At 62.4% G+C, this 25,781-nt stretch overlaps 1 protein-coding gene across 5 annotated transcripts in view; it reads left to right on the top strand.

The window, feature by feature from the left end:
• IQGAP3 (IQ motif containing GTPase activating protein 3) overlaps positions 1-19,722 on the top strand; it is a 35,990-nt gene extending 16,268 nt beyond the window's left edge. For 3 of the 5 annotated variants that reach the window (XM_045454493.1, XM_045454497.1, XM_045454494.1), the window contains 24 exons: positions 941-1,059; positions 1,138-1,301; positions 2,775-2,865; positions 3,669-3,836; positions 3,919-4,058; positions 4,157-4,327; positions 7,168-7,251; positions 7,409-7,480; positions 7,575-7,644; positions 8,877-9,085; positions 9,668-9,820; positions 10,076-10,239; positions 10,569-10,793; positions 11,608-11,748; positions 13,180-13,264; positions 13,609-14,265; positions 14,355-14,457; positions 15,056-15,182; positions 16,041-16,128; positions 16,785-16,997; positions 17,391-17,557; positions 17,772-17,870; positions 18,203-18,311; positions 19,173-19,722. In XM_045454493.1, coding sequence (XP_045310449.1) covers positions 941-1,059; positions 1,138-1,301; positions 2,775-2,865; positions 3,669-3,836; positions 3,919-4,058; positions 4,157-4,327; positions 7,168-7,251; positions 7,409-7,480; positions 7,575-7,644; positions 8,877-9,085; positions 9,668-9,820; positions 10,076-10,239; positions 10,569-10,793; positions 11,608-11,748; positions 13,180-13,264; positions 13,609-14,265; positions 14,355-14,457; positions 15,056-15,182; positions 16,041-16,128; positions 16,785-16,997; positions 17,391-17,557; positions 17,772-17,870; positions 18,203-18,311; positions 19,173-19,286 — 3,733 coding nt within the window. In that variant the 3' untranslated portion in view covers positions 19,287-19,722. The other 2 variants (XM_045454496.1, XM_045454498.1) reach the window with 2 other exon arrangements.
• Positions 19,723-25,781: the final 6,059 nt, after the last annotated feature.

Genomic DNA, 25,781 nt, shown 5'->3' with positions numbered 1-25,781 from the left:
GGATGACTGGCAGGGAGGAAGAGCCATGGCAGAACCAGAAGGGGCCGAGGGGGTAAAGGCTGGGGACAGGCGGGGGGTTAGGGAAGGCCCCGTCGGTAAGGGGGCGTTGAGAGGGACCTCGGGGCATCTGTGGTTGCAGGGAGCTGCATGGGGCACAGGCCCAGAGCAGGACATTGCTTGGTGTGTGCAGGGAGTGCCGTGGAAGCCGGCGTGGCCAGGCAGAGAGGGCCGAGTGGTGGCTGTGAAGCAGCGGGGGCCACGCCATAGCTTAGGAAGGGAAGCCACAGGAGGGTTTCAGTGAGGAGGGGCCGATGTGACCTTTTGCCAGGCTCTCGGTGGCTGCTGCACTGGGGATGGCTCCAGGGTTGATCAGGACGGGCAGACAGCCTCCAGGCCAGGCGTGAGGAAGTCATGGCCGAGGGCAGCGGGCATGGGTGGTGGCGAAGGGGAGTCTGCTCCTGGGTCTGTTCCCCAAGTGGATCTGACGGGACTTGGTTGCGTGTGGATGTGGCTGTGAGGGGGAGAGCGTGGTCACCTGTGGCTCCAAGATTTTCTCCCTTAGAGATTGGAGTGTGTGTTGACAGGAGTGGGAAGGACTAGGGCACACAGGCCAAATGGAGGTGCAGAGCTCAGGGGTGAGCGGCAGGCGTGTGATCACATCCGGCATCCGTGGAAGGAGCGAGGAGGCCGCTGGCGTTCACGCACGGGTGGCGGGTTGGGGAGAACTTAAGGTTTCGGCGTCTTGAGCCGTGAGGTTAGGGTACAAGTCCGGAGACCGAGCGGTGGGAGGCTGGGGCACGCAGGGCTCGGGCAGAGCGGGGAGCCAGCACAGGGGCCTCGGAAGAACAGTGGACGAGGGGAGAAGAGGAGAGCGCGGCGAGCCCCCTGACTTCCCGCTGGCGGGGCCCCCGCTGCCCACCCTCTCTCCCTCTGCTGCCAGTTACTTTGATGCGCTGGTGGCGCTGCGGCGGGGGCGTGCGCCAGACGGCGTCTTGAGCTGGAATGACCTGCAGGCCGCCGTGAACCAGGTCAACGCTCAGGTGCAGGAAGAAACCGATCGTGAGTGGAGTCCAGGGCGGGCAGAGGCGGCCCATCCCTTACCTAGTCCCTCTGCCCACCGACGTGTGTCTTGCCCAGAGGTGCTGGCGGTCAGCCTCATCAACGAGGCTCTGGACCAGGGCAGCCCCGAGAAGACCCTGTCGGCCCTCCTGCTCCCCTCGGCTGGCCTGGACGACGTCCACCTGCCCGTGGCCCCTCGGTACCATCTCCTCCTTGTGGCGGCCAAAAGGCAGAAGGCCCAGGTGAGGTCTGCGTCGGTCGCTGGAGCAGAAAGAGCATCCGCCGTGGGCAGAGCTGTGCCCAGGATGCACCTGGGGCCAGCCCAGTCTGATGAGAGTCCCCTCTGGGGGTGGAGGGCAGGAGGGGCCGTGGGGGTAGGTGGCCCCACGGCCAGGGCGCTGGACCGAGCTCCGGATGCCAGCGTGCAGAGAGTGGTGGGGGCTTGTGCGTGGGTAGAGCACAGGCCTGGGGGCCAGAGAACGGGGCTGGACTTCCTGCTCTGACACTCAGCGACGTGGTGACCTCCAGCAAATCCCGTGTCTCTGAGCTCTGCTAACGCGTCCGTAACATGCTGCATGCGCTGGTTCTACGTGCCTTCTGGGGGGGAAATCACACGATCGGAGAGCGTGGTGGGGTCCTAAGCCTGTAGTGCCCTGAGCCCACGGTGGCGCGGGGGGTTGAGGGCTAGACCTGCTGGGCCAGACGCCTCAATGTGCATCCTGGTGGGCTGACCCTGCCCACGTCCTGCTGTTTCCTCACCTGCAGACACGACACGACAGTCGACGTGTCTCGCGGTCAGGGGTTCGGTGACATGGCGTGCTGGTAAAGCCGCCTGGGTTCTTCCTGGGCCGAGCATCGTTTGTGGGCTTTACAAAAGCCGGTTCCAAAGAAAGTGCTTTAGAGCGCTGCCTGGAGCACAGCGGCCCGTCACATTTTGTTTAGAAAGGTTCTCCCGTGGGGCGTCTGGGTGGCTCAGTCGGTTAAGCATCCGACTTCGGCTCAGGTCATGATCCCACAGTTCGTGGGTTCGAGCCCTGCGTCGGGCTCTGTGCTGACAGCTCAGAACCTGGAGCCTGCTTCGGATTCTGTGTCCACCCCCCCCGCCCCTCCCCCGCTCACGCTCCGTCTCTCTCTCAAAAATAAACACATTAAAAAATTAAAAAAAAAAAAAAAAAAAAGAAAGTTCCTCCTGTCTGTGAGGAGGGTTGGCAGGGAGCGGAGTCTGGGGTTGGGGCTGGGTGAAGGGGGGTGGGGCAGTGGGGAACCAGCCTGACCCTGTGGCCTGCACAGACTCTCTCAGCCTGTGGTCACACACAGCCTGCCACGCCTGGTGGTGTAGAAGGTTCGGAGCAGGGACGGGAAGGACAGAGGGGAGGCCAGGGTCAGGATCGGCCCGAGAAGGTGCGCAATGAGGCACAGGGGTGCAGGAGCAGGGCAGGTGCAGGGAGACTTTGGTCCGGGCTCTCCTGGGACGTGGCTGAGGCACAAGGGCAGGGAGGTGAGCTGCCCGGAGGGCGGAGGCTCTGGGGGTGCTGCGGCCAAGCTGAGTCGGTGCTGGGCCAGCCTGAGAGCAGGCCCGGACCGAGCCTTCTGAGCCTGGCAGCAGCCCACCGGAGCAGGTGACAAGGCCATGGCTGCACGCGGGTCCTCGCACAGCTGAGCTTGGGGCCTGCCTGGCCCGGCTCTCGTCTCTCCCACATCTCTTGACATCCCAGGCAACGGGGGACCCCGGAGCGGTGCTGTGGCTGGACGAGATCCGCCGGGAGGTGGTTCGAGCCAACCAGGACACGAACGCCGCACAGCAGAGTACGTGGGCCTGGGGGCCCTGCAGGAGTCTGGTGGCCGGGGTGGGGGGGGGGGCTGGGGGAGGGAAAGAGGTGAGGGCTCCCCACCCAGGGAGATGGGCCAGAACCAGAGCAGGGCCTTGCTGCTCGGACTAGAGGGTGGGCTTCCAGCAGCCGGGCTGGCAAGTCTCAGGAGCTGAGAGCCCACAGCCCACCTGTGCCTCCGTCCACGCCTTCCAGTGGGTACTTGACCCCGAAGCCTGAGCGTGTGAAATTGGATGGTGGCCGAAGGTCCATCCCATACCGCCCGCTCTGGCTGGGGGGTGTTCAGGCGTGGGCGGCAGGGGTCAGTACACAGAGACACTTGCGTGGCAGAGCTCGTGCTGGTGGTGTCGGTCCGTACTGTCTGGAGTCCCTCTGTCTGTCTGTCTGTCTGTCTGTCTGTCTGTCTGCGTGACGGAAGGCAGGTGCTGCACTTCTCGGACTTTATTCTCTCCCTAAGAAACTGCCCTGAGCTTCTCTGCCCGTGTCCTGCCCTTGAGCTTCTGTACGAGAGAGATTGGAGCTGTGTTCTTACCCCGTCCCAGCCAGCCCCATGCTGCCTCCCTCCAGGAAGCCTTCCTTGACTGCTACCTTTTCCTCCAGGCACAGCCGCATGCTCTGTTTTCATCTATGTCTGCATCCATGCCGGGAGGTTCCCTGTCCCCTCCTTTAGATGGGCCTTTTGTGTCCTGTGAATCCCACCCCCGTAGGCAGGACAGGGCGCTTGGGAGGGACTTGGGGGAGGGGTAAGGACCAACCCCCGCCTCCTGATGCCCCTGTCAGTGGCTCTCGGTGTGGCCGCCATCAACCAGGCCATCAAGGAGGGCAAGGCAGCCCAGACAGAGCGGGTGTTAAGGAACCCCTCCGTGGCCCTCCGAGGGGTGGTTCCCAACTGCGCCGACAGCTACCAGCGAGTCCTGGAAGGAGCCATGGCAAAGAAGCGGCGTCCAGGTAATGGCCCAGCCCCTCCCGCCGCCTGTCCCAGTGGCCCGCTGCCTCCTCAGCCTCGCGTCCTTACCTGGCTTCTGCTCAGGGGACGCGGCTCTCTGGGTCCAACACGACATGAGGGATGGCTCCGCCTACTACTTGCACCTGCAGACCTTCCGGGGAACTTGGGAGCCGCCCACCGGCTGCCGCCTGAACACGTCCCACCTGACTCGGGAGGAGATCCAGGTTGGCAGAGCCCCTGTGCAGGAGGGGCCGGGGAGGGCCTTCCCTGTAGCTGAGGCTCCGCCTGCCAGGGTACCACAGGCTCTCTCCTGCCTCCACAGTCCGCCATCACCAAGGTCACGGCTGCCCGTGACCGCCAACAGCTCTGGAAGGCCAACGTCGGCTTAGTCATCCAGCTCCAGGCCCGCATGCGCGGCTTCCTGGTTCGGCAGAAGTTCGCTGAGCGCTCCCGCTTTCTGAGGACCTGGCTGCCGGCGGTCATCAGGATCCAGGTGGCGGGCACTGGCCTTGGAAGTCCAGGGCCTGGGGTCTGGGCTTTGTGGTTTCCTTCCTGCCTGCTCTCTGCTGAGTGGGAGGGGGGTGATCTTCCGGCCCCCGAGCGGTGGGGTTTGAGAGGAGCATGTGTTCCAGAGCCTGGGTTTGGGTCCCATCTCCGCCACTTAGTCACCACGTGACCCCGCCAGGCACGTACTCTGGACCAGCTTCCCCATCTGCAGAATGGAAACGTGAATGTTGTAGCGGCCCCCCCCCCCCCCCCCCCCCCGTGCAGGGCTGTCGTGAGGGCTAAGCGAGGTGACATCCAACGGGCATCTGAACAGTGCCAGTCACTGTCATCACCATCACTGTCCCCAGGGCGTGAGCTGCTTCGTTGCCTCCCCGTGGGGAAGAGGGAGTGAGGTTTAGTGAGCCATTGGGGTTCGGACATGAGGGGGGTGTCCCGGGTCGGGGGTAAACAGGAAAGGGTGGACCAGCCCCAAGGGGAACTTTTGTCTCCAGCCAGCCCTTTCTACTTGTATTCTTCTGACCTGCGGATGGTCCCACGAGTAACTGGGGACAGGGGCAACTCGGAAGGTGGGCCTCGGGCCCGACCACCTTACGAGCCAGGAAAGATGGGAGTCGAGCACAGAGACTCCCCAGGTAGATGTGACCTGCAGGTGTCACGGGCACGTGGGCACCGTGAAGATACTTTACATAATGAACGTGCGCACACCCGGTATCTGCAAGGATGCCCGCTGGCCCGGGGCAAGGGCAGGAGACGGACGGGAGACACACAGAGGAGCGACCACATCTCCCCTGGCGGGGCCAGGAACACAGCTGACATTAGATGCTGTGCTGATAGGGACGCAGAGCAACCCAGAAGAGTCCCCTGGGGCGGGGGTGGGGGGCGGCGAGTGGTCCCTGAGTATGCGCTAGCCCGTGTGGGGGGTGGTAACGGAGGGCTTGGGCTTTAGAGTTAGAGGCTGGAGTTCGCCTCCTGGTCCTGCCATTTCGGGGTCGTACGAGGACCTTGGGCGCCTTCCCTAAGCCCTCTCCAGACCGTCCCCTCATTCACGATGATGGTCCTGACCTCACGTGTGGATTGTGAGGGTTGAGCAGGAAAGTTTCACGTAGCGCTGAGCTGGTGAGCACTCCACTGGTGGTGGCCGTGATACCAGGTTACCTGGCAGGGCGCTGGTCCCAGAAGTCAATGCAGAACCTTAGCAGTTAGCACTGAGTGGTCTGATCGCAGGGATTCCCCCCGCCTGAGCCTGGACTGGAATTTCACCCCAAAACTACAGAGCTGAGAAGCCACGGCAGCAGTGGCAGAGGGGATGGGGTCAGGGCGCATTTGCCACCAGCCCTGGAGCTGTGCGGGTTCCGGCCCAGGTCCTGGGAGGCGGGGGAAGGGAGAGGTGGCCCAGAGCCTCTCGGGCCACCTGTCCTCCAGCCGTAGAGAAGTAGTAAGGGTCAGCAATGGTGTTGGTGGGGCGTGCGGAGACCTCCCGCTCTCCCGAAGGCTCTGAGCCTGGCTGAGAGCCAGTCCCTGTCCTGCCTTTCGACCAATCCAGACTGGGCGGGGCGGGGGGGGGGGGGGAGCTCTTTAGGAAGGAGCTGTGTGTGAGTGGGCGGAGGAAGAGAGGAGAGGGGTCCCCTCTGCTTCTCACCGCAGCAGGGATCCAGAGGGACAGTGTGTACCTGCAGAAGGAGAGGATGCAGCACCTGGGAAAGGCCTGGGCCGGGGGCTTCCCGGGCCTGCAGGCTCCAGGGTGGACGGCTGCTGTCCTGGGGCCACCCTGCCTCGTTTACACCCCATGCCAACAGGGTGACACGGTCAGCCTCAGGAGGGAGCCCGGCCCGGAGGACTGGCTCTGGGGAGGGCTGGGAGGGCAGTTAGTCGAGAAGGGATACTCCAAACGCACCAGCCGCGGTGTCAGCGATGGGGTATCGCCCAGGGCCTGAGCGCCCAGGACATGTTCCCTGTGAGCCCGAAAAGACAGGAAGGGTTTCGGGGGTAGGTGGGGCTGGGGGTCGGGATGGGGGGCGTAAACGAAGGGTCGGGGCAGAAAGTCACCAGGCATGGTTAGAGGAAAGCGAATCGTCTGGTGTGGCTGGTGGCTGGAATCACGAAGGAAGGAGCCGGTGGGGGGACGTGTGTGTGTCAGATGGTCGAGAACTTCTGGAAATTTGGGGCCGAGAGAGACACAGTCCGAGAAGTTAGGAAACTAATCTACACAGGCTTGGCATGAAAGGGGAGAGGCCCCTGAGAGGGAAGGGGGCCGTGAGGTTTGGTTTTAGAGACCAAAGAGGGCCTGACTTACAGCCAGGGCCGGGTGCCCTGAATCGCTGTGCTCTGTGCAGGGGAGGCTGGCACAGGGTTGGGTGCGAGCAGGGTGGGGTCGTTGGAACAGGAGTGTGACTAGGGGAGCGTGGGCGGCCCGCGGCCCACGCGGCTGTGCCTGCGTGCCTGTGTCTCTGTGTGCCTCCCCAGACTGGGCATGGGGGATGGCGGAGCACGTGCGTGTGTTTGGGGGGACACGGCGCATGCTCTGGTGACGGGGTGTAGACTATATTACTACTGTCTTTTAAGCTCGTTGCCTTACGGTAGAGTCCCTGCGAGGAGGTGTTGGTTGGCCTGGGTGTGTGCGTGTGCATATGCGTGTGCCGGGACCAGGGAGGGCGGCAGGCGTTTGGTCTCCCCATGTGGATGGAAGTTCTCTGACACCGGGGCTGGCTTTCCCTCCCCCCCTCCCCCTCCCCCTCCCCTTGCCTGCCTCCCTCCTGCTTCCCTGGAGGGCCTCTCAGGCTAGCGGGGACCAGCCGGGCTCTTCTCCTTTCCTGTCCCGACACCCAGGCTCACTGGCGGGGTTACAGGCAGCGGAAGGCCTACCTGGGACGGCTGCAGTATTTAAAAGCAAACTCGGACGCCGTAATCAAGGTAGCTGTCACGGTTTGGGTGGGTTCCTGTCTCTTGAAGGGCCCTCTGAGAACAATTGTTTAGTCCTCTTGCCTCGTGGCCTCTGGGGACAGCTGGACTGGCCCGGGCCGGAGGGTGGCCCCCGAGCCTGGAGCTCTGACGCAGTGCACGTCCTCAGATCCAGGCCTGGGTCCGGATGTGGGCAGCTCGGAGGCGGTACCGGAGGCGTCTGGGATACTTCCAGAAGAACGTGAGTGTCCTCCTGCTGTCCCCGTGCCCGGCCTTCACGCATGAGACCAGGGCAGGGGCGGCCAGCAGCCCTTTCGCACCTGTGTTCCCGGCAGGTTAACTCCATTGTGAAGATCCAGGCGTTTTTCCGAGCCCGGAAAGCCCGGGATGCCTACAGAATGTTAGGTACGCGGCTTGGTCTCCTCTCTGTCGTGAGTACACGGCCTGCCCTCCCCTGTCCGTGCGAGCCCATGGCCCCCAAGAGTCAGCAAGGCAGAGGGTCACGCCCCCCCCCCCCCCCAAGCTTGCAGCCTGGGCTCTGGAGACGCCGTTGGCCCTTCTTGAGCCCCTGCCCTCGTCACCAGCTGATGTCCCCGACCTTGAGCATATGGCTCAGGACCCGGGGTGCGTGTGGGAGTGAAGACATGTGCTCTGCCTTTGGGGATCCCCCAGTCTGGTGGTAGAGACAGGAAATCCCCCGGGCTCAGACAGGTCCAGATGCCCCTCCTGGGGCCGCACAGCAGGGAGAGAGTAGGAGACGTCTGTGCAGAATGTCCGATAGGGGTTGTAGCAGAAGCTCCTGCCCGCCAGGTAGCATGGCCCGGTCCCCTGGAGGACTCCCTCGAGCATGTTCCTTCTGCACCAGGCCTCCATTATCTCCCCGTCACTACCAGCAAAGTAATCAAGGGAAGGGGCTTGTCCCCACACTCTCGCGTGACTCGTGGCTCCCCCAGCTCCGGCCTCTGGGCCGTGCGTGAAGCCTTCTGCAGTGTCAGGACTGAGTGCCAGCACCTAGGGGTGCTCTGTCATCCTGCCCCTTGTCCCCTCAGCGGGGCACGCACCTAAAGCCTCAAAGGGGTCCTTCTGGGCCGTTCTTGGCTCCTGTCCTGAAAGTCCAGAAGCCCAGCCTTGGATGCCCTGCTCTTTGTGAAGTAGACCCAGGGTCCATTTCCAAGTTTCCTCCAGTCCTTGGCTTCTGGAACAGGTGGGCCCCTTTCCCTTCCAGGCCTGAGGCAGCATTCCTGGGCATCAGGTGGCCTGCACTGCCCTGGGACGTCCCTCTTACCCCACTCTGCCCTTCCTGCCCGCAGGGGTGCCGCCTGCCCATCTCTGACTCTGGGCACTCAGCCGATCAGAAGAACAAATTGGAGTAGGGGGTTCGTGGAGGCAGCTAGGGCTCTGACTTGGGGGCGGGAGAGGTCCCTGGCCTGGGCCCAGGGGCGAGGAGAGCAAGGGAAGGACGGTTCTTCCGTCATAGCCGCCCATGAGAGACAAGGAGCTCGGGGACAGGACCGGCCTGGAGGCGGCCTGCTGGCCTCAAGCAGGCTGGGGACCAGGAGGTGGTAAGAGGCAGGGAGCTGCTGAGGAAGCCCCCGCGAGGGCTCAGCTCGTCCTGACGCCTCTTCCCTTCCCGCCAGTGCACGTGCCCCATCCCCCTCTCAGCGTGGTGTGCAGATTTGCCCACCTCTTGAATCAAAGCCAGGAGGAATTCCTGGCCGAGGCAGAGCTGCTGAAGCTTCAGGAAGAGGTGGTCAGGAAGATCCGGTCCAACCAGCAGCTGCAGCAGGACCTCAACCTCATGGACATCAAGATCGGCCTGCTGGTGAAGAACCAGATCACCCTGCAGGTGAGGGGCCGGGCCGCCCACCGCCAGACCCAGCTGCTTCCAGGGAGGTGGCTACTCGAGTACGTGTTACGTGTCGGATTTCATCACCTGGCTCAGGTCCTCGCTCCCGCGGCGCTTCGGGGGGCAGGTGACGGTGGAACTAGAATGCCTGCTTCTGCCGCTTCCCAGTGAGGGGGCCGCCAGCCGCCTCTTTAATCTCTGAGTCTGTTTCCTCCTCGGAGGCGGGAATAATCAGAGCGCCCACCTCACCAGGCCCGTGTAGACAGACGGGAAATTTCCTCAAACCGCAAATGACGAGGCCGCGCCGTGTGGGTAGAAGCGGCAGTGATGGCCCCAGCCCGGGCGCGCGACGTGAGAAATGAGCAAAATCCCACAGACGCGACGCCCGGGCTGCTAGCCGGCCCTCTCTGGGGACGGGACGCACCCTGTGGAAGCAGAGGTGCCAGACGGAGTGGCAGGGCGGGGGGGGGGCGGGGGGGGCGCGCACCCTAGAACCGTGTGCGGGGGCGCCTGGAACCGCAGAAAGGCCCGGTTCCTCGAGGCCTGATTCTGACCCCGCGCCGTGCCCCCCGGCACCTGCAGGAGGTGATCTCCCACTGCAAGAAGCTGACCAATAAGAACAAAGAACAGCTGTCGGGTATGATGGTTCTGGACAAGCAGAAGGGCCTGAAGTCGCTGAGCAAAGAGAAAAGGCAGAAACTAGAAGCTTACCAGCACCTCTTTTACCTGCTGCAGGTGAGCAGGATTCTTTGGAACGAGAGGACCCCACCGTCCCCTGGGGGTCTGGGGCCTGGAGGCCTCTCTGTGCCTGTGACCCTCATGCCTTGACCCCAGAGACTGCCCCCCACTGCTGCTTGTCTGAAGGTTCCTCGCACCTCGCGGGAAGCGGGCCGGTGCCTTCTCGTCTCCGGTCCCCATCGGGAGAGCCTCTAACGCGCCACCGGCCCTCGAGGCCCATCACACGCTTCCTGTTTCCCCCGTTGCTTGCAGACTCAGCCTCTCTACCTGGCCAAGCTGATCTTTCACATGCCACAGAACAGAACCACCAAGTTCATGGAGTCCGTGATTTTCAGCCTGTACAACTATGCCTCCAACGGCCGCGAGGCCTACCTCCTGCTCCAGCTCTTCAAGACGGCGCTCCAGGAGGAGATCAGGTAGGCCTTCCGCGCCCAGACGAGTGGGAAGGGAACGGGTTGAGAGACGCCACCGTCGGCCCCTTCACAAGGGGGCGGTTTGCTGAGGTTTGAGGGCAGAAATGGAGTCATGAGACCTCTTCTCAGCCTCACGTGGAGCGTCTGTAAGAGCCTCCGGGGACAGCACGGAGGGAGGACGTGGGCGGGCAAGTCAGCTCACAGGCTGTCAGGACAGGCCTTGAGAGGGGCCATAGCAGAGCAGGCTTGGAAGGGCCACAGTCTCGGAGAGGAGCAGCTCTTTGTCCTACACAGAGACAGGAGACCAGCTCCGGTGACCTCTCGAACCACAGGTCAAAGGTGGAGCAGCCCCAGGACATGGTGACGGGCAACCCCGCCGTAGTGGGGCTCGTGGTGAGGTTCTACCGTAATGGGCGGGGCCAGAGCGCCCTGCGCGAGATCCTGGGCAGAGTCGTCCAGGACGTGCTGGAGGACAAGACGCTGAGTGTCCACATCGACCCCGTTCACCTCTACAAGAGCTGGATCAACCAGAGCGAGGCCCAGACCGGCCAGCGCAGGTGAGGGGCGGTGCGGGTGAGCAGCAGCAGAGGGAGAGCTCCTTTGACCGGCTCCGAAGGTGGCATAGAAATGAGCTGCTGATTTATGCAGATGCGACGCCGGCCCTGCGGGTTGAAATAAAGTAGCTTTTAGCGCCCCCTCTGGTGATTAACGTGGAACTGATGTAAATGACACGGACCTGGGTGTAGAATGAACACAGGTGAACGTGCAAACGTGTTTAATTGGCGTGTCGGTGCTTGCTTGAGAGTGGCCCGTCCGACCTGCCGGGAGCTGGGATACGGACGCCTCCTTGATGGGGGTAGCTGAGCACCCAGATTTGCAGGCGGATAGACAAGTGAGGTGGCAGGACAGCTGGTCGGCCTTGTAGACTGGGGGTGCTACTCGGGGGCACGGTCCTTGGGAGGGGAGCCGCCGAGGAGCCGCCCGCGCTGGCGGCCTCTCCAGTGGCACACAGGCCTGCGTGTTGGGGCTGCAAGGCCGAGGCCGTCTTCCCGATCACCCCAACCGCCAAAGACTAGCTGAGGGATGGCCCTGCCTCCAGCCCCGCTGAGGAGTCCACGCAGACTGTGGTCGTCCGCTCGTCCCTCCTCGTCCACCCCATGGGCCCTCAGCTTCTCCTCCTTCGCCTTCCACCCACCTCGCTCCATTCCCTCTTATTCCGGCCTGGTCCCTCCAGCACGCGGGGCCGCCCTTAGCACGTGTGTAGGTATATGCACGCGCAATCCTATTAGATGGAGGGTTCAAAGGGTGGAACTCGGGAGGGGAGGCCACGGGAGGGGCTCTGGCTGATACCTTGTGTCTCTCTGCCCACAGCCACCTCCCTTATGACGTCACTCCAGAGCAGGCCTTGAGCCACCCCGAGGTCCAGAGACGGCTGGACATCTCCCTCCGCAGCCTCCTTGCCGTGACGGACAAGTTCCTTGCAGCCATCATCTCCTCTGTGGACCAGATTCCGTAAGTGCATCAGCCGCGCCCCAGCCCGGGCACGGGACCTCAAGAGGGCCAGGCCAGGCGAGCTGTAAACCTCTGTGTCCAGCACTCTAGGAGGCGGGAATAGGTTAAATTAGTAGGTGGCACATCTGTGGTAGGAACAGTGACAATAATAGAATCTAACACATTTGAACACTGTTCTGTCATCGTATGTTACTTCCACGACATAGTTTCACTTGATCCTCACAAAATCCCTGAGCTAGAGGGAGGGCAAGAATGGCCATCTCCATCTTCCAGACCAGGGAAGGAGTCGGCGAGGGGGAGGGGGTGGGGTAGCCCCCATCTGTTGTTCTCCTCGGGCCCCGCCTCCAATCCAGCCCCTCCCGGGTGCTCGGTGATGACAGACAAGGTTGGCCTTCCCAGAGCCTCCCAGGCTGTCCTGGGACAGGGTTCTGGCTGTGAGTGCCCCACACCCCAGGTCCACGCTGAAGGTGCTTCTGTGGGGGGAGGCAAAGTGAATATCGGGACCTGGGCTGCTCCCCAGGGGAGCCTGGAGCAAAGAGGAGGGTCTCTGGCCAGGCTGAAGGCCGCATGCAAGCTTAGTGGGCGGCAGGGCCCTGGTCCTGGGCACTGACACTGAGGCAGGGGAGGGGGTGGCAGGGCCCTGGTCCTTGGGCACTGACACTAGGGCAGGGAAGGGGGCAGCAGGGCCCTGGTCCTTGGGCACTGACACTAGGGCAGGGGAGGGGGCGACAGGGCCCTGGTCCTGGGCACTGACACTGAGGCAGGGGAGGGGGCGATAGGGCCCTGGTCCTGGGTTCTGACACTGAGGCAGGGGAGGAGGCGGCAGGGCCCTGGTCCTTGGGCACTGACATTAGGGCAGGTGAGGGGGCGACAGGGCCCTGGTCCTGGGCACTGACACTGGGGCAGGGGAGGGGGCGGCAGGGCCCTGGTCCTTAGGCTCTGACACTAGGGCAGGGGAGGGGGCGGCAGGGCCCTGGTGTTGGGCACTGACACTAAGGCAGGGGAGGGGGAGACAGGGCCCTGGTCCTTGGGCACTGACACTAGGGCAGGGGAGGGGGCGGCAGGGCCCTGGTCCTTGGGCACTGACACTAGGGCAGGGGAGGGGGCGGCAGGGCCCTGGTCCTGGGCACTGACACTAGGGCAGGGGAGGGGGCAGCAGGGCCCAGGTCCTGGGTTCTGATTTGAGGCAGGGGAGGGGGCGGCAGGGCCCTGGTTCTGGGCACTGACACTGAGGCAGGGGAGGAGGCGACAGGGCCCTGGTCCTGGGCACTGACACTAGGGCAGGGCAGGGGGCGGCAGGGCCCTGGTCCTGGGCACTGACACTAGGGCCGGGGAGGGGGTGGCAGGGAGCGGGCCGTGAGTAGCAGGGGTCACTGCCTGGAGCTCCGGCAGAGACGGGCGGACCGCGGCTCACGCACACTTTGTCCCCAGGTACGGGATGCGGTACGTTGCTAAGGTCCTGAAGACAACCCTGGCAGAGAAGTTCCCCGACGCCCCAGAGAACGAGGTCTACAAGGCGAGTGTCCCCTCCCCAGACTCGCGAGCTGCCTTTTGCCCTGCTGGTGAACCCCCGACTGAGACAAATGGAGAGAAGACCCGACGCCGTAAAAATCAAGCGGGGAAATCTCCACGCTGGCTCACCAGCAGGGCCTCTGCCGGCGGGCGGAAAGGCGCACGGTCGTGAGCTGAGAGGCCGGACAGGCCCGCACGGGCCCAGGGGATCTGGGCTCCGGTCCCAGCCCCTGCCCAGCTTCTGCCGCGTGACCTTGAGCCGGTCGCCAGCCTGGGAGCTGGGGGGCAGGGCAGGGGCTGCCAGGGCGGACCCCCGGACGCTCCTGGGACGGTTTCCTCCGCCCTCAGGTGGTAGGGAACCTCCTGTACTACCGCTTCCTGAACCCGGCCATCGTGGCCCCTGACGCCTTCGACATCGTGGCCGTGGCGGCGGGCGGTGCCCTGGCCGCCCCCCAGCGCCACGCGCTCGGGGCCGTGGCCCAAGTCCTGCAGCAGGCCGCTGCCGGCAAGGCCTTCCGCGGGGAGAGCCGGCACCTGCGGGTCTTGAACGACTACCTGGAGGAGACGCACCTCAAGTTCAGGTCTCCGTCCCGGCACCCTGTCCCTCCTGTCCCCTTCTCCTGCTCTCGTCCTCTGCCGTGCCCCCCCTCCCCCGTCTGGGCCATGGGGGAGGTGCGGCACGGTGGGGGCGCGGCGGTCAGGGAGCCGGAGCGTGGGGTGTTGGAAGCATCGCCCGGCGGAGACAGAGGAGGGCCGTCCAGGGCAGTGGGCTTGAGGGGACACCGGGAGGGGGGGCCGGGTGGCCCCACGGGGGCGCACAGGACAGGTGGGGGTGCCGCCCGCCCTGTCCCACACCCTTCCTCTGGAGACAGGAGGTTCGTCTGCCGAGCCTGCCAGGTGCCGGAGCCGGAAGAGCGCTTTGCGATGGACGAGTACTCGGACATGGTGGCTGTGGCCAAACCCGTGGTGTACATCACCGTGGGGGAGCTGGTCAACACGCACAGGGTGAGGGGCGCGGCTGGGGGTCGCAGTGGGGCGGCCCCCGGAGGAAGGTCTGGCTTGGATCTGTAGCTGCTCTCTCCTTCCACCTGCAGCTGTTGCTGGAGCACGAGGACTCGGTTGCCCCCGATCACTGCGACCCCCTGCACGAGCTCCTGGAGGACCTGGGGGACCTGCCCGCCATCCCTGACCTCATCGGTGCGCGCCGTCCTTGGCGAGGGGGGGGGGGGGTGGGGAGGGCCTGCAGGGAGGGAGGGACGGACAGACTGAATGGCAGGCCGGCAGGCTCTCTCCGGAGTTCCATAGTCAGGGACGCGTGCCGGAAAGCCAGTCCGCACAGCACCTCTCCTTTCCCTCTGGTCCGAGATGGACACAGGGACCTGGACTGATAGGAAGAAAGGGGACAGACAGTAGAGGGACCCAGTGCCAGCGTGCGAACGGCCAATCAAATCTTGGGAGAGCGGTGTGGATGAATACGGGTCCGTTTGGAGTCTCTAAGGGTTTCTCTGACAGGGCCTTGAGTCCATGGAGTGACAGGATGTGGCCCTGCAGGGGTGGAAGTTCAGGGTGGGGGTGGTGACACATCGAAAGCTGGGAGCCCCAACACCTGGGCAGAGGGTGTCGGTCAGAGGTTCATCCGCAGGAACCGGGAGGCTGAGCTCTATGGACGAGAGCCGTCCTGTGGGTGCTGCCCCCGGTGGACCCGCCTCTCTTGGCATAGAGGTGCCCGGAGCGGGCACGTAGCATGGCTGTCTGCACGTGGGGCACGCTCGTCTCATCCCTCCCTCCACTTCAGGGGAGGGCGTGGCCACGGACAGGAGCCTGGACCCGAGCAAGCTGGAGGTGTCCCTGACGCTCACCAACAAGTTTGAAGGGCTGGAGACGGACCCCGGCGATGCCAGTGCCCGGAGCCTGCTTCTGAGGTGGGTGAAGGTGGCCCCAGCCCCGGCCCCTGCTCGGATGGGGGGGCGAGGCCATTCCACTGTCTTCCTGGGCTCCTGTCCTTCGGGCGGGTCCCCCTGAGGCTCACCGGCACTGCCCTCGCCGGGCCTCCGCTGTCCACCTCGGCCTCTGTTCTGTGCTGAGCTGAGGCCGAGGGAGAGCGGGGGTGTTGGTAACACCTGACGTTTGTGTGTTTCTGCGCTGTTACCGTTTAACCCGAGGGACAACCGTGAGGTCGGGGATGGTCTCCCTGCTTTAGTGTAGAGACCCGGGGTGGGTGTCCTGCCGAGAGAGAAGGTCGGGAGCTTTCCGCCCCGGTCCTGTGAAAGCGAGGGGGGCGCTGGCAGGGCGGCCCCTCCCCACCCACTTGCCCAGTGAACCAGTGAGCTGGGCCCTTGGCCTTGTCTTGCCATCGCTCTTCTAGCAAGGCGGGGCCAGGCGTGAGCACGCAGCCAGAGCCACCAAGAGGAAGGTGGCCGTCAGGCACCCTGAGAGCTCAGAGAAGGGACACCTGAGCTGGGGAAGGTCTCCCACAGGAGGAGGCACATCCTTTAGCTCATGGACTCAGGACGACAGTTTGTGGGAGGGCATTGTTGGCAGGGGGCCGGGGGTGAGGGCAGGGGTGAGGCGGCCCGGTGTGTGTGCACACAGGGGGTTCTGTACTCGGGCCCTGCATCTCACCCTGGGGTCTCCCTCCCTCCCTCCCTCCCTCCCCCCTCCTTTGTTCTCCTGACCTCCCAAGGTCCCTGGCAGCCATGACGTGGGGCAGGGTGCACCCACCCTCAGCTCCTGGCCAGCCCCGGGCCCAGACCTTCCCTGTCCCTCCCCTCCTCCTGCAGCACCAAGCAGATGCTGGTGGACATCATGCAGTTCCAGCCTGGGGACTCCCTCGAGGAGATGCTGTCCCTCCCGGCGTCTAGAGAGCAGGTGAGTGGCCGGGTAGCTCCAAGTCTGGTCTGTTCATCCCCCCCTCCTGGCACCGCCCATTTCCTCCCCTAGACCCACCCAGGCTCCACGAGCAGACAGATGTGCCCCCCAGGAATGGGAATAGCACCCCCGTCCCGGCTCCCCCTGCAGCAAGAGTGAGCTCTGCAGGGACCCCAAAGCCCCTGATGTCTGTGCTGTGGGGGGGGGCGGCTCAGAGGCATCGCGCAGCTACCCCAATGGGCGCTGGAGGGCAGGCATCCTGCAGGGAGAGCGGCCGCCTGAGGCCTGGAGGCAGAGAAGGTACTGGGTGGAGGTCCGGTTGGGCCCCCGGCAGCAAAGACTAAGCCGAGGACCTTCCAGAGAAGGTGAGGATGGCCCGTAGGGGCAGGTCCCAAAGCACAGGATGGAGGAGAGGGGCGCCCCAGATACCCTGGAGCCATCGCGGTGTTGGGAGGTGTGTGTCCAGAACCCCTTCCGCTGCGGCTTCCGCCCCGGTCTCCTTGGGCCCCTGCTCCCCTGTGGGGACCCCCGAGGCCCTCGCCCGTCTCTGACATCCCCACCGCACCCACCCCTGCCCCAGATGAGCTGGGGTCCGCCCCGGCCTGGGGGCGGAGTGGCGCGGCCCGGCGGATCCCTGCAGCTCTTTTGCCCCCCAGGAAGCGGCCCACGAGCGGCTGACGAGCTGGCGCCGGGCCCGTGAGAGCCAGACCCCGGAGCCCCTGCGACGGCACCGCTCGCTGACCGCGCAGTCCCTCCTGCCGCTGGCGGACAAGCGTCGGCGCGTCCTGCGCAACCTGCGCCGGCTGGAGGGCCTGGGGCTGGTCAGCGCCAGCGACGGCTACCAGGGGCTGGTGGACGAACTGGCCAAGGTAGCGTAGCGACCCGGGGCGCCTCGGGACACGCCCCCCCCCCGCCACCCGGGCACGTGTCCGCCCAGATCCAGATCCTCACCAGCCGGGGGAGGCCAAGGCACGGCCAGAGGGTCCGTTTTGAAGGGGAGGTCGGAACGTTACTCAGGGCGCTCTTGTACCGAAAGACCAGGAGCCTTGGAACCGTGACTCCTCGGTGGGGGCCAGGCCCCGGCCCTGAGGGTTCGGGCTGGAATCCTCGAGACCCTCCTCCTCGTCGGAAAAGCAGCTGGGAAACCTCCCTCTTCCTGCTTCTCCCGGAGACCCTCACAGGGAGTTGTAGTGGGCCCGGCCCGGCCCCGAGGCGCTCTCGTCTCAGGGGGCAACTCCCCCTCCCTTGTCCCCCAACCCCAGGACATCCGCAACCAGCGCCGTTGCCGGCAGAGGCGGAAGGCGGAGCTGCTGAAGCTGGGGGCCACGCTCCGCGGCCTGGACAGTAAGGCCACCTTCTTCGAGGAGCAGGGCGACCACTACAGCCAGTACCTCCGCGCCTGCCTGGACCAGCTGGCCCCCCGCCCCAAGTGGGTGCCCCCTCCCGCTCCCCATGACCTCTCACCTCTGCCCACGTGACCCCTGAAAGGGAGGTCGCCCCGGGACGGCAGGGTCCCTTTCTGATTCTGGCCTTCGGTCCCCTCACAGAGCCTCGGGGCCTGAGTCGGCCGCCACAGGGAGAACTGGGGTCTTTGGTGTTGAAGACCCGGCTCCGTGAACTCCCTGGGCCCTTTTTTAAACCAGGAGCTCCGGGAAAGGGAAGAAGCCGTCGCTCCGTTACACTGCTGCCCAGCTCCTGGACAAGGGGGTCCTGCTGGAGATCGAGGGCCTTCCCACCTCTCAGTACGTGTCTTCGGAGGGCACAGTGTCAGACCCCCACCGGGCCCCAGCATGGCCCCGCCTTGGAGGGGCTGCGGGGTGATGGGGAGACGGGACACCTCCAGACAGAAAGCCAAGGGCAGCGCACGTGGTCCGGCACAGCCCCGGACACACCCAAGGGGGAGGGCACCGGGGACCCGTCCTGGAGGAGGGGACAGCCGTAAGGGCCAGGCACGCCGAAGACAGAGGCAGCCGGGGCCCCGCGAGCGCTGACGGGAAGTCTGGGCTCCGGAGGAGGGGGGCCGGGGCCCTGGAAGGAGGCACTGAGTCTGCGTTTTGAATCCCGTCCCTGAAAGCTTCAGAAATGTGATCTTTGACATCAGCCCTGGAGACGAGGCAGGGAAGTTCGAAGTCAATGCCCGGTTCCTGGGTGTGGACGTGGAGCGGTTCCAGCTTCACTACCAGGTGAGAGGCCCCCCAGGGGCCCCAAGCTGCCGGCCTGGCTCGGGTGCCCGCCTGAGGACAGTGGGCCCGCCTCGCTCCTCTCAGCCGCGGAGGACGTCAGCTCCCCGCCCCGCCCGTCAGCACCGTCCGTCCCTGAACAGAAGGGTGAGGGTCTTGCGGCCCGACTGCCTCTGTCCCCAGGCCCTGGCCCAGACCCCACCGCCAAGCACAGAGCGTGCAGCTGGCGGGCACTGTCAGAGCGGACGAGTCCTGATGTCCCAGCACGTGTCTGGGACCTCGCACACGCCGCCCTGCGGCCCTCTGCACAGCCCTGAAGCGTGACCCCTGTTCTCCAGGCTGAGGCTGACACAAGACGCAGCCTGAGACACAGGCCAGTGTTCAGGACAGCTGTGATGTTGTTTGTTTAGGTTTATTTATTTTGAGAGAGAGAGCACGAGCTATAGAGGGGCAGAAAGGGGGGGGGGGGGCGGGATCCCAAGCAGCCTCCGCGCTGTCAGCACAGAGCCCAACGTGGGACTTGAACTCACAAGCCGTGAGATCATGACCTGTGCCGAAGTCGGACGCTCAACCGACTGAGCCACCCAGGCGCCCCAGGAAGCAGTGACTTTAAACCCACGTCTTTTTGTTCTGCCCTTTGGCCTTTTGAATGAGAGAAGGGGTTTGAAGCCCTGACTCTGCTCAAATTGACATTTGGTCAAGTCCCTGTGCCTCTCTTGGCCTTGATGTCCTCATCTGTGAACTGGGGTTTTGATGGCCAGGGCCCCTGGGTGGGCGAGGGAGGCTCAGGGGCGTGAGTGTCGTGTAGACTGGCCGGGCCACCACCAGGAGCCCTCGCGCACCCCACCCCTGCCCTCCCCCCAGGACCTCCTGCAGCTCCAGTACGAAGGTGTAGCTGTTATGAAGCTCTTCAACAAGGCCAAGGTCAACGTCAACCTTCTCATCTTCCTCCTCAACAAGAAACTGCTGCGGAAGTGACGGAGGCAGGGGCCGCTCCGCGAGCCCCTCTTCCCTGCCAGGTTGCGGTCTCAACACTAACACTAGCTCACAGCCCTGCGGATGCCCAGGGCTCAGGGCTGGGCCGAACTCCGGGAGCATCACCCCCCCCCCCCGCCCCGGCTGGAGCAGCTGGCCCACCGGCCCACCCTGGCAACAGTGAGCCTTGCCCAGAGGCTGGCCGTGTGGCCGATAAGCCCCAGAGCCCCTCGGTGTCCCCGCCGGACCGCAGCGCGGGGACCTGGGCCCTGCACCCTGGCCCACCGAGGCCCTTGCTCTTTGCCCGCTGCTGCCCTCCCGCGGTCACCCCGATATTTGCAAGCACTGTCCTGGCCGCCTCTGCCTCCCTGCTCCCTGCTCCCTGCAGGCCCCAAAGCCAGCTCCCACTCCCTCCTCCCTCTTCAGCAGCAGCGGGTGACCCCCCCCCCCCCGTTACCTCATGTCCCGCTCCGAGGATATTTATTCTCCACCCCCCCCCCACCGGCACTGGGGGTCACCGTGTGGCCCTCCTCCTGGGTGTACCCCTTCATCTCTTTGAGCTCAGAGAAGGCGTTGCCATCTCCCATCTCCCAACAGTCCCAACGCCCCTCCCGCCGTGTGCGCAGGACGCCTTGGGTGGGGGGCAGGAAGGTCCCCGTTCGTGTTTCAGACTCATCCTGTCCCCTTCCTACGGCACGAAGAGCGTCTTTCCCTCTGTTCGCTCACCCTTCCGGGCGGTCCCAGTCCCTGCATTCTTGTCCCTGCATTCTTGTCCCTGCCACTGTCTCTCCCCCACGTCCACCGACTTCCTGTCCGTCTGCCCCTGATGTCACTTGAATAAAAGCAGCCGTCACCCGCACACGTGCAGTTCACCCCCGGCTTCATTTCCTGCAGAGCAGGTCTCCGGGTTCTGAGACGGCTCTTGCCCGGGAGAGGAGAGCCGGGGGGCGGGGGGGGGGGTCCTCACTGCAGCCCCTGAAGTGCCCGCCTGGCCGAGCTCCTAAAAGCTTAATGAGACGAGGGTTGGTTCCTCTCCCGCCTGCCCCGGGGCACGGGGACGGGGAAGGAGTGCTTAGGTTTTGGTGCTGTTTTTATCGCAGCTCTGGAGGGAGAAGCCAAGAGGAGGAGGAACCAGGCCTAGTTGCGCCCCACCCGCTCCGCACACACTTCCAGCAGCTTCTCCTCGTGTGCTCTGGCCACAGCTGCTCACGTGTGCTGCGGCCCCTGTGCTCTGAGCAAAACCCCCTTTCCGCGACAAGAGCCCCCCTCCTTTCCTCCTTGCTGTCCGGGAACAGGGACAAAGCCTGGGGACGAGGGAACAGTACAGAGGCACCCGCCCTGACATCCCGCCCAGAAGCCCCTGCTGGGCACCCCCGGTTTGCCTGGCGGGTCTGTCTTCCGCTCCGTCACTCAGGATCTGTCTCGCTGTCACATCGTCTCCTTCCCGTAACGTGTCACAGCAGAGACTGGCGGTACGGCCTCACTCTGAGTGACAGTGACACACACAGTGGACCCGGGTTCCCACACACCGTCAGCCGTCACTGAAAAGCTCACACTCGCCCGACGGCTCCAGCACCGGCTGCCACCGTGATGCTCCCCGGCAGCCAAGTGGGCTCAGCCGTGTGGAGTACGCGCTGGCTCGTCACGGTGGCTACTGTCACCAGGGCCTGTGTGGCGGGGCTCTTTGCAGGCACTTCTCTCAGCAACTCCGCAGAGGGGAGCGCCCCGCCCCCGCCCTCTGCCGGGCAGGTGACAGAGCCGCGGCGGCTCGGAGCTCTGGGTCACAGCCGGCAAGGGGCAGAGCAGGGCTCTCAACTCGGGCCCACCCCCTCCGGGCTCACCTTCCCCCAGCTCGTGTCTTATCTGAGAGAAACATTTCCACTTCCTTCAGCCCACCCTCTCGTGCCGCCCTCTTTCGAGCCCACTGCTCAACCCTCCCGGTGGCCCCTGACACGCCCCGGTTCATCACTGTCTTCCTGTCAATGGCCAATGTGACACAGAGGCACGTAGGTCCTATGGGGGAGTGCGCTCTCTTCAGGGACAACTTGACAACATCAGAAATGGGGAAAGAGAGGTCTTTCTACCAAATGGGGTTGGGACAGCTGAATATCCACGTACAAAAGAATGAAGCCGGACCCCTACCTCATACCGTATACCAACATTGCAACAGATCGTAAACCAAAATGTAACAGCTAAAACTATAGCATTCTTAGAAGGAAACATAAATTTGCATGACGTTGATCGGGCGATGGTTTCTGAAGACACCAGAAGCACCAGCACCAGCGGCGAGAGTTAGATACACTGGAGCCTCAGCAAAGTCAAAAACTTGTGCTTTAAAGGACCCCTTCAGGAAAACGCAGACAGGGGCACCTGGGTGGCTCAGTTGGTTGAGATCGGTTCAGGTCATGATCTCACGGTTCGTGGGATGGAACCCCGCGTTGCGCTCTGTGCTGACAGCACTGAGCCCGCTTGGGATTCTCTCTCTCCCTCTCTCTCTACCCCTGCCCTGCTTATGCTTTCTCTTGCTCTCAAAATAAATTATCTTAGGGGTGCCTGGGTGACTCATTCGGTGAAGCATCAGACTCCGGCTCAGGTGATGATCATGCAGTTTGTGAGCTCGAGCCCTGTGTTGGGGCCCTACGCGGACGGCTCGGAGCCTGGAGCCTGCTTCGGATTCCGTGTCTCCCTCTCTCTCTGCCCCTCCCCCACTCACACTGTCTCTCAAAAAAAATAAATAAATAAACGCTAAAAAATAGTAAAATAAACTTTAAAAAAGTTGAAAAACATGAAAGGACAACCCACAGAAAGGGAGAGAGATGTTTGCAAATCATTTGTCTTTTGTTTTTTTTAATGTGTATTTTTGATAGAGAGGAAGCACCGGTGGGGGAGGGGCAGAGAGAAGGGGAGACACAGAATCCGAAGCAGGCTCCAGGCTCTGCGCTGACAGCAGAGAACCCGACACGGGGCTCCAACCCACAAACCACGAGATCACGACCTGAGCCAAAGTCAGACGCTTCACCGACAGCCACCCAGGCGCCCCACAAATTGTGTTATCTTGTAAGGGACTTATTTCAAACATAAAAAGACAACCCAATTACACGGGCAATTTTGGTGGCCATTTCTGTAAAAAAGATATGCAATTAGTTAAGAAGCACATGAAAAGATGCTCAGCGTCGTTAGTATTAGCATAATGCAAATGAATTTTTTTAAATCTTTTATTATTTATCCTTGAGAGAGAGACAGTGTGTGAGCTGAGCGGGGAAGGAGCAGAGAGAGACACACAGAATGCGAAGCGGGCTCCAGGCTCCGAGCTGTCAGCACAGAGCCCGACGCGGGGCTCGAACCCACGGACCACGAGATCATGACCTGAGCCCAAGAGGGACACTCAACCCACTGAGCCACCCAGGCGCCCCGCAAATGAAATCTTAATGAGATGCCACTTCATCCCCAACGAGGATGGCGGAAGTAAAACACCTAACAACAAGGTTTGCTGAGGATGGGGAGAAACTGTAATTGCTATAGTGCCCGGGTGGTTGGAAAACGGTGGAACCACTTTGGAAAACAATTTGGCGTCTCCTCGAAATGTCAAACATACGAGCCAGCAACTCGCCCTCCTGAGCACGTACCCGAGAGAACTGGAAGGCGATGTGTCCAGGAAAGTCTGGGCACAAATGCTCACCAGCTGACGAGCGGATGAAGAGAGGGCGATATGTACGAAGGGAGTACCGTTTGGCCATCGAAGGGGATGAAGTCACCACACAGAGGGCACTTGAAAACACGCAAAGTGAAAGACACGAAAGGTCACGTATGTCTGATTCCATTTGTGTGAGGGTCCAGGACAGGCCAATCCCCAGGAACAGAAAGTCGATCAGTGTGCCAGGGTCTGGCAAAAAGGGAGAACAGAGCGAGTGCTGGTGGGTGTGGGGTTTCTTTTAGGGGTGGTGAAAATGCTCTGTAATTAAGTAGTAAGGCTGAAATTCCTTTTTTTTTTTTTTTACATTTATTCATTTTTGAAAGACAGAGAGCATGAGCAGGGGAGGGGCAGAGAGAGAGGGAGACACAGAATCCGAAGCAGGATCCAGGCTCTGAGCTGTCCGCACAGAGCCTGACGCGGGGCTCAAACCCACGAACCTTGAGATCGTGACCTGAGCCAAAGTCGGACGCTCAACCGACTGAGCCACCCAGACGCCCCTAAAGGCTGCAATTCTGACCATAGTGAAACCACTCGATTTCATATCTTCAAAGGGTACATTTTATGGTATGTGAGTTATATTTCAATAAAGTTGTATTTTTTTTTTAAATGTTTACTTATTTTTGAGAGAGAGAGAGAGAGAGAGACAGCAGGAGCAGGGGAGGGGCAGAGAGAGAAGGAGACAGAGAATCCAAAGCAGGCTCTGAGCTGACAGCGCAAAGCCTGATGTGGGGCTCGAACCCCTCAACCGTGAGCCCGCCTGAGCTAACGTCACTCAACCGATGGAGCCACCCAGGCGCCCCCAAGCGGTTACTTTTTAAGGCTGTAATTGCACACACCCAGCGGGGGATGCTTCCCGTGAACACACCTGGATGGGGCAAGGATTGTGCGTGGGGGCAGAGCAGCCCCACGACGGGACATGGCACGGCCAACGGCGACGAGCGGACTGGTGTGAAAAGCGGCCCCCGTGTGTGCTGTTCCGGACGATGCCCGGGGAACTCGGCGGCGGCCGCCTTCGGGGGACTAGAATGGGGGGGTGGGGAGTGTCTGTGCTGCTACTTTGATGAGCTTCCGTCGCTCTCAGGAAGGGGAGAGCCAGCACACACTGAGGACGAGCGTCCCTTGTTCCAGAGCGGCAGCTCCCCGCGGGCCCCACGAGCTGTTCCTTCTTGGCCCCCAGCCGCACGCAGAACCTGAGACCAAGCGCTCGGCAACTTACAGCCGAGCCGGCTGGCAGGGGCCTAACCCCCGAATCTACCGAGCAAAGATGGGGCTTGTATTTCACGGGACTTTTTCGCTGCATTTTTCTAGTAACTAGCGTTTGTGGTATTTCACAAAAATGTCGGTCCGGCGGCGCTGGGCTGGCTCAGCCGGTGGAGGTGCGGCTCTTGGTCTCGGGGTTGTGAGTTTGAGCCCCACGTGGGTGTGGAGCCTGCTTAAATAAGAAAAATAAAAATAAATCCAAAAGTTAAAAAAAAAAAATATGGGCGCCCGAGGGGCTCAGTCGGTTGGGCCTCCGACTTCAGATCTAGAGGCTCAGGTCACGATCTCATGGTTCCTGAGGTCGAGCCCCGCGTCGGGCTCTGTGTGGACAGCTCGGAGCCTGGAGCCTGCTTCGGATTCCGGGTCTCCCTCTCTCTCTGCCCCTCCCCTGCTCACGCTCTGTGTCTCTCTGTCTCAAAAAGAAATAAACATTTAAAAATAAATAAATGTGGGGCGCCTGGGTGGCTCAGTCGGTTGGGCGGCCGACTTCGGCTCAGGTCATGATCTCGCGGTCCGTGAGTTCGAGCCCCGCATCGGGCTCTGTGCTGACAGCTCAGAGCCTGGAGCCTGCTTCGGATTCTGGGTCTCCCTCTCGCTGACCCTCCCCTGTTCATGCTCTGTCTCTGTCTCAAAAATAAATAAAACGTTAAAAAAAATTTTTTAAATAAATAAATAAAAATAAAATAAAAATAAATAAATGAAATTATTGTCGCTGTTTCCCAATTACATATTCATTGTAGAAAGTTTGGGAAATATTTACAAAGCAAAAAAGGGCCCATAACAATTCATGACACTGTCACAAAATAGCCACTTGTAACATTTTGATGTCTTTTCTCCCAATCGTATTTGCAATTAGAACCACGCTATGCATCTTATTTTATAACCTGCTTTTTCTATTTACATTGTAAACAGCCTCCCGTATATATTTTTTAATGTTTATTTTTGAGACAGAGAGAGAGACAGAGGGCAAGCAGGGGAGGGGCAGAGAGAGGGGGAGGCACAGAATCCGAAACAGGCTCCAGGCTCCGAGCTGTCTGCACAGAGCCTGACGCGGGGCGCAAACCCACGAACCGAGAGATCATGACCTGAGCCGAAGTTGGGCACGTAACCCACGGAGCCAGCCAGGTGCCCCCGCGCCTCCCACATTAAATGAGACAAACCAGGGGTGCCCGGCTGGTTCAGTAGGTGGAGCGTGTGACTCTGGATCTCAGGGTCGTGCGTTCAAGCCCCACACTGGGTGCAGAGATTACTTAAAAAGAAACAACAACTATCTAGATGCTTTATGTTCTGGCAGACGAATGCTGTGTTACAAACCCTTTGCCTGTCGGCGACGGTCTCTCTGGGTCTCCTCCTTTGGGGAGCTGATCCCCCTCCCTCCGCGCAGCCGTGGGGCTAACAGCGGAACTGCCTCCCACCAGGACGTTGGGCTCAGGACTCCAGAGCAGACACTCAGACTTCCTTCCCCTCGGCCGTGGGAACTTGAATTCTGAACTCTGAGGGCGGCACCCAGGAAGCACAGCCGGATGGGGCTGAGTCACCCGCTG

The sequence above is a fragment of the Leopardus geoffroyi genome, chromosome C3, assembly GCF_018350155.1.
Source record: "Leopardus geoffroyi isolate Oge1 chromosome C3, O.geoffroyi_Oge1_pat1.0, whole genome shotgun sequence".
Classification (NCBI taxonomy): domain Eukaryota; kingdom Metazoa; phylum Chordata; class Mammalia; order Carnivora; family Felidae; genus Leopardus; species Leopardus geoffroyi.
Note: the sequence above shows the minus strand (reverse complement) of the source record. Positions and strands in the feature narration are given on the sequence as shown.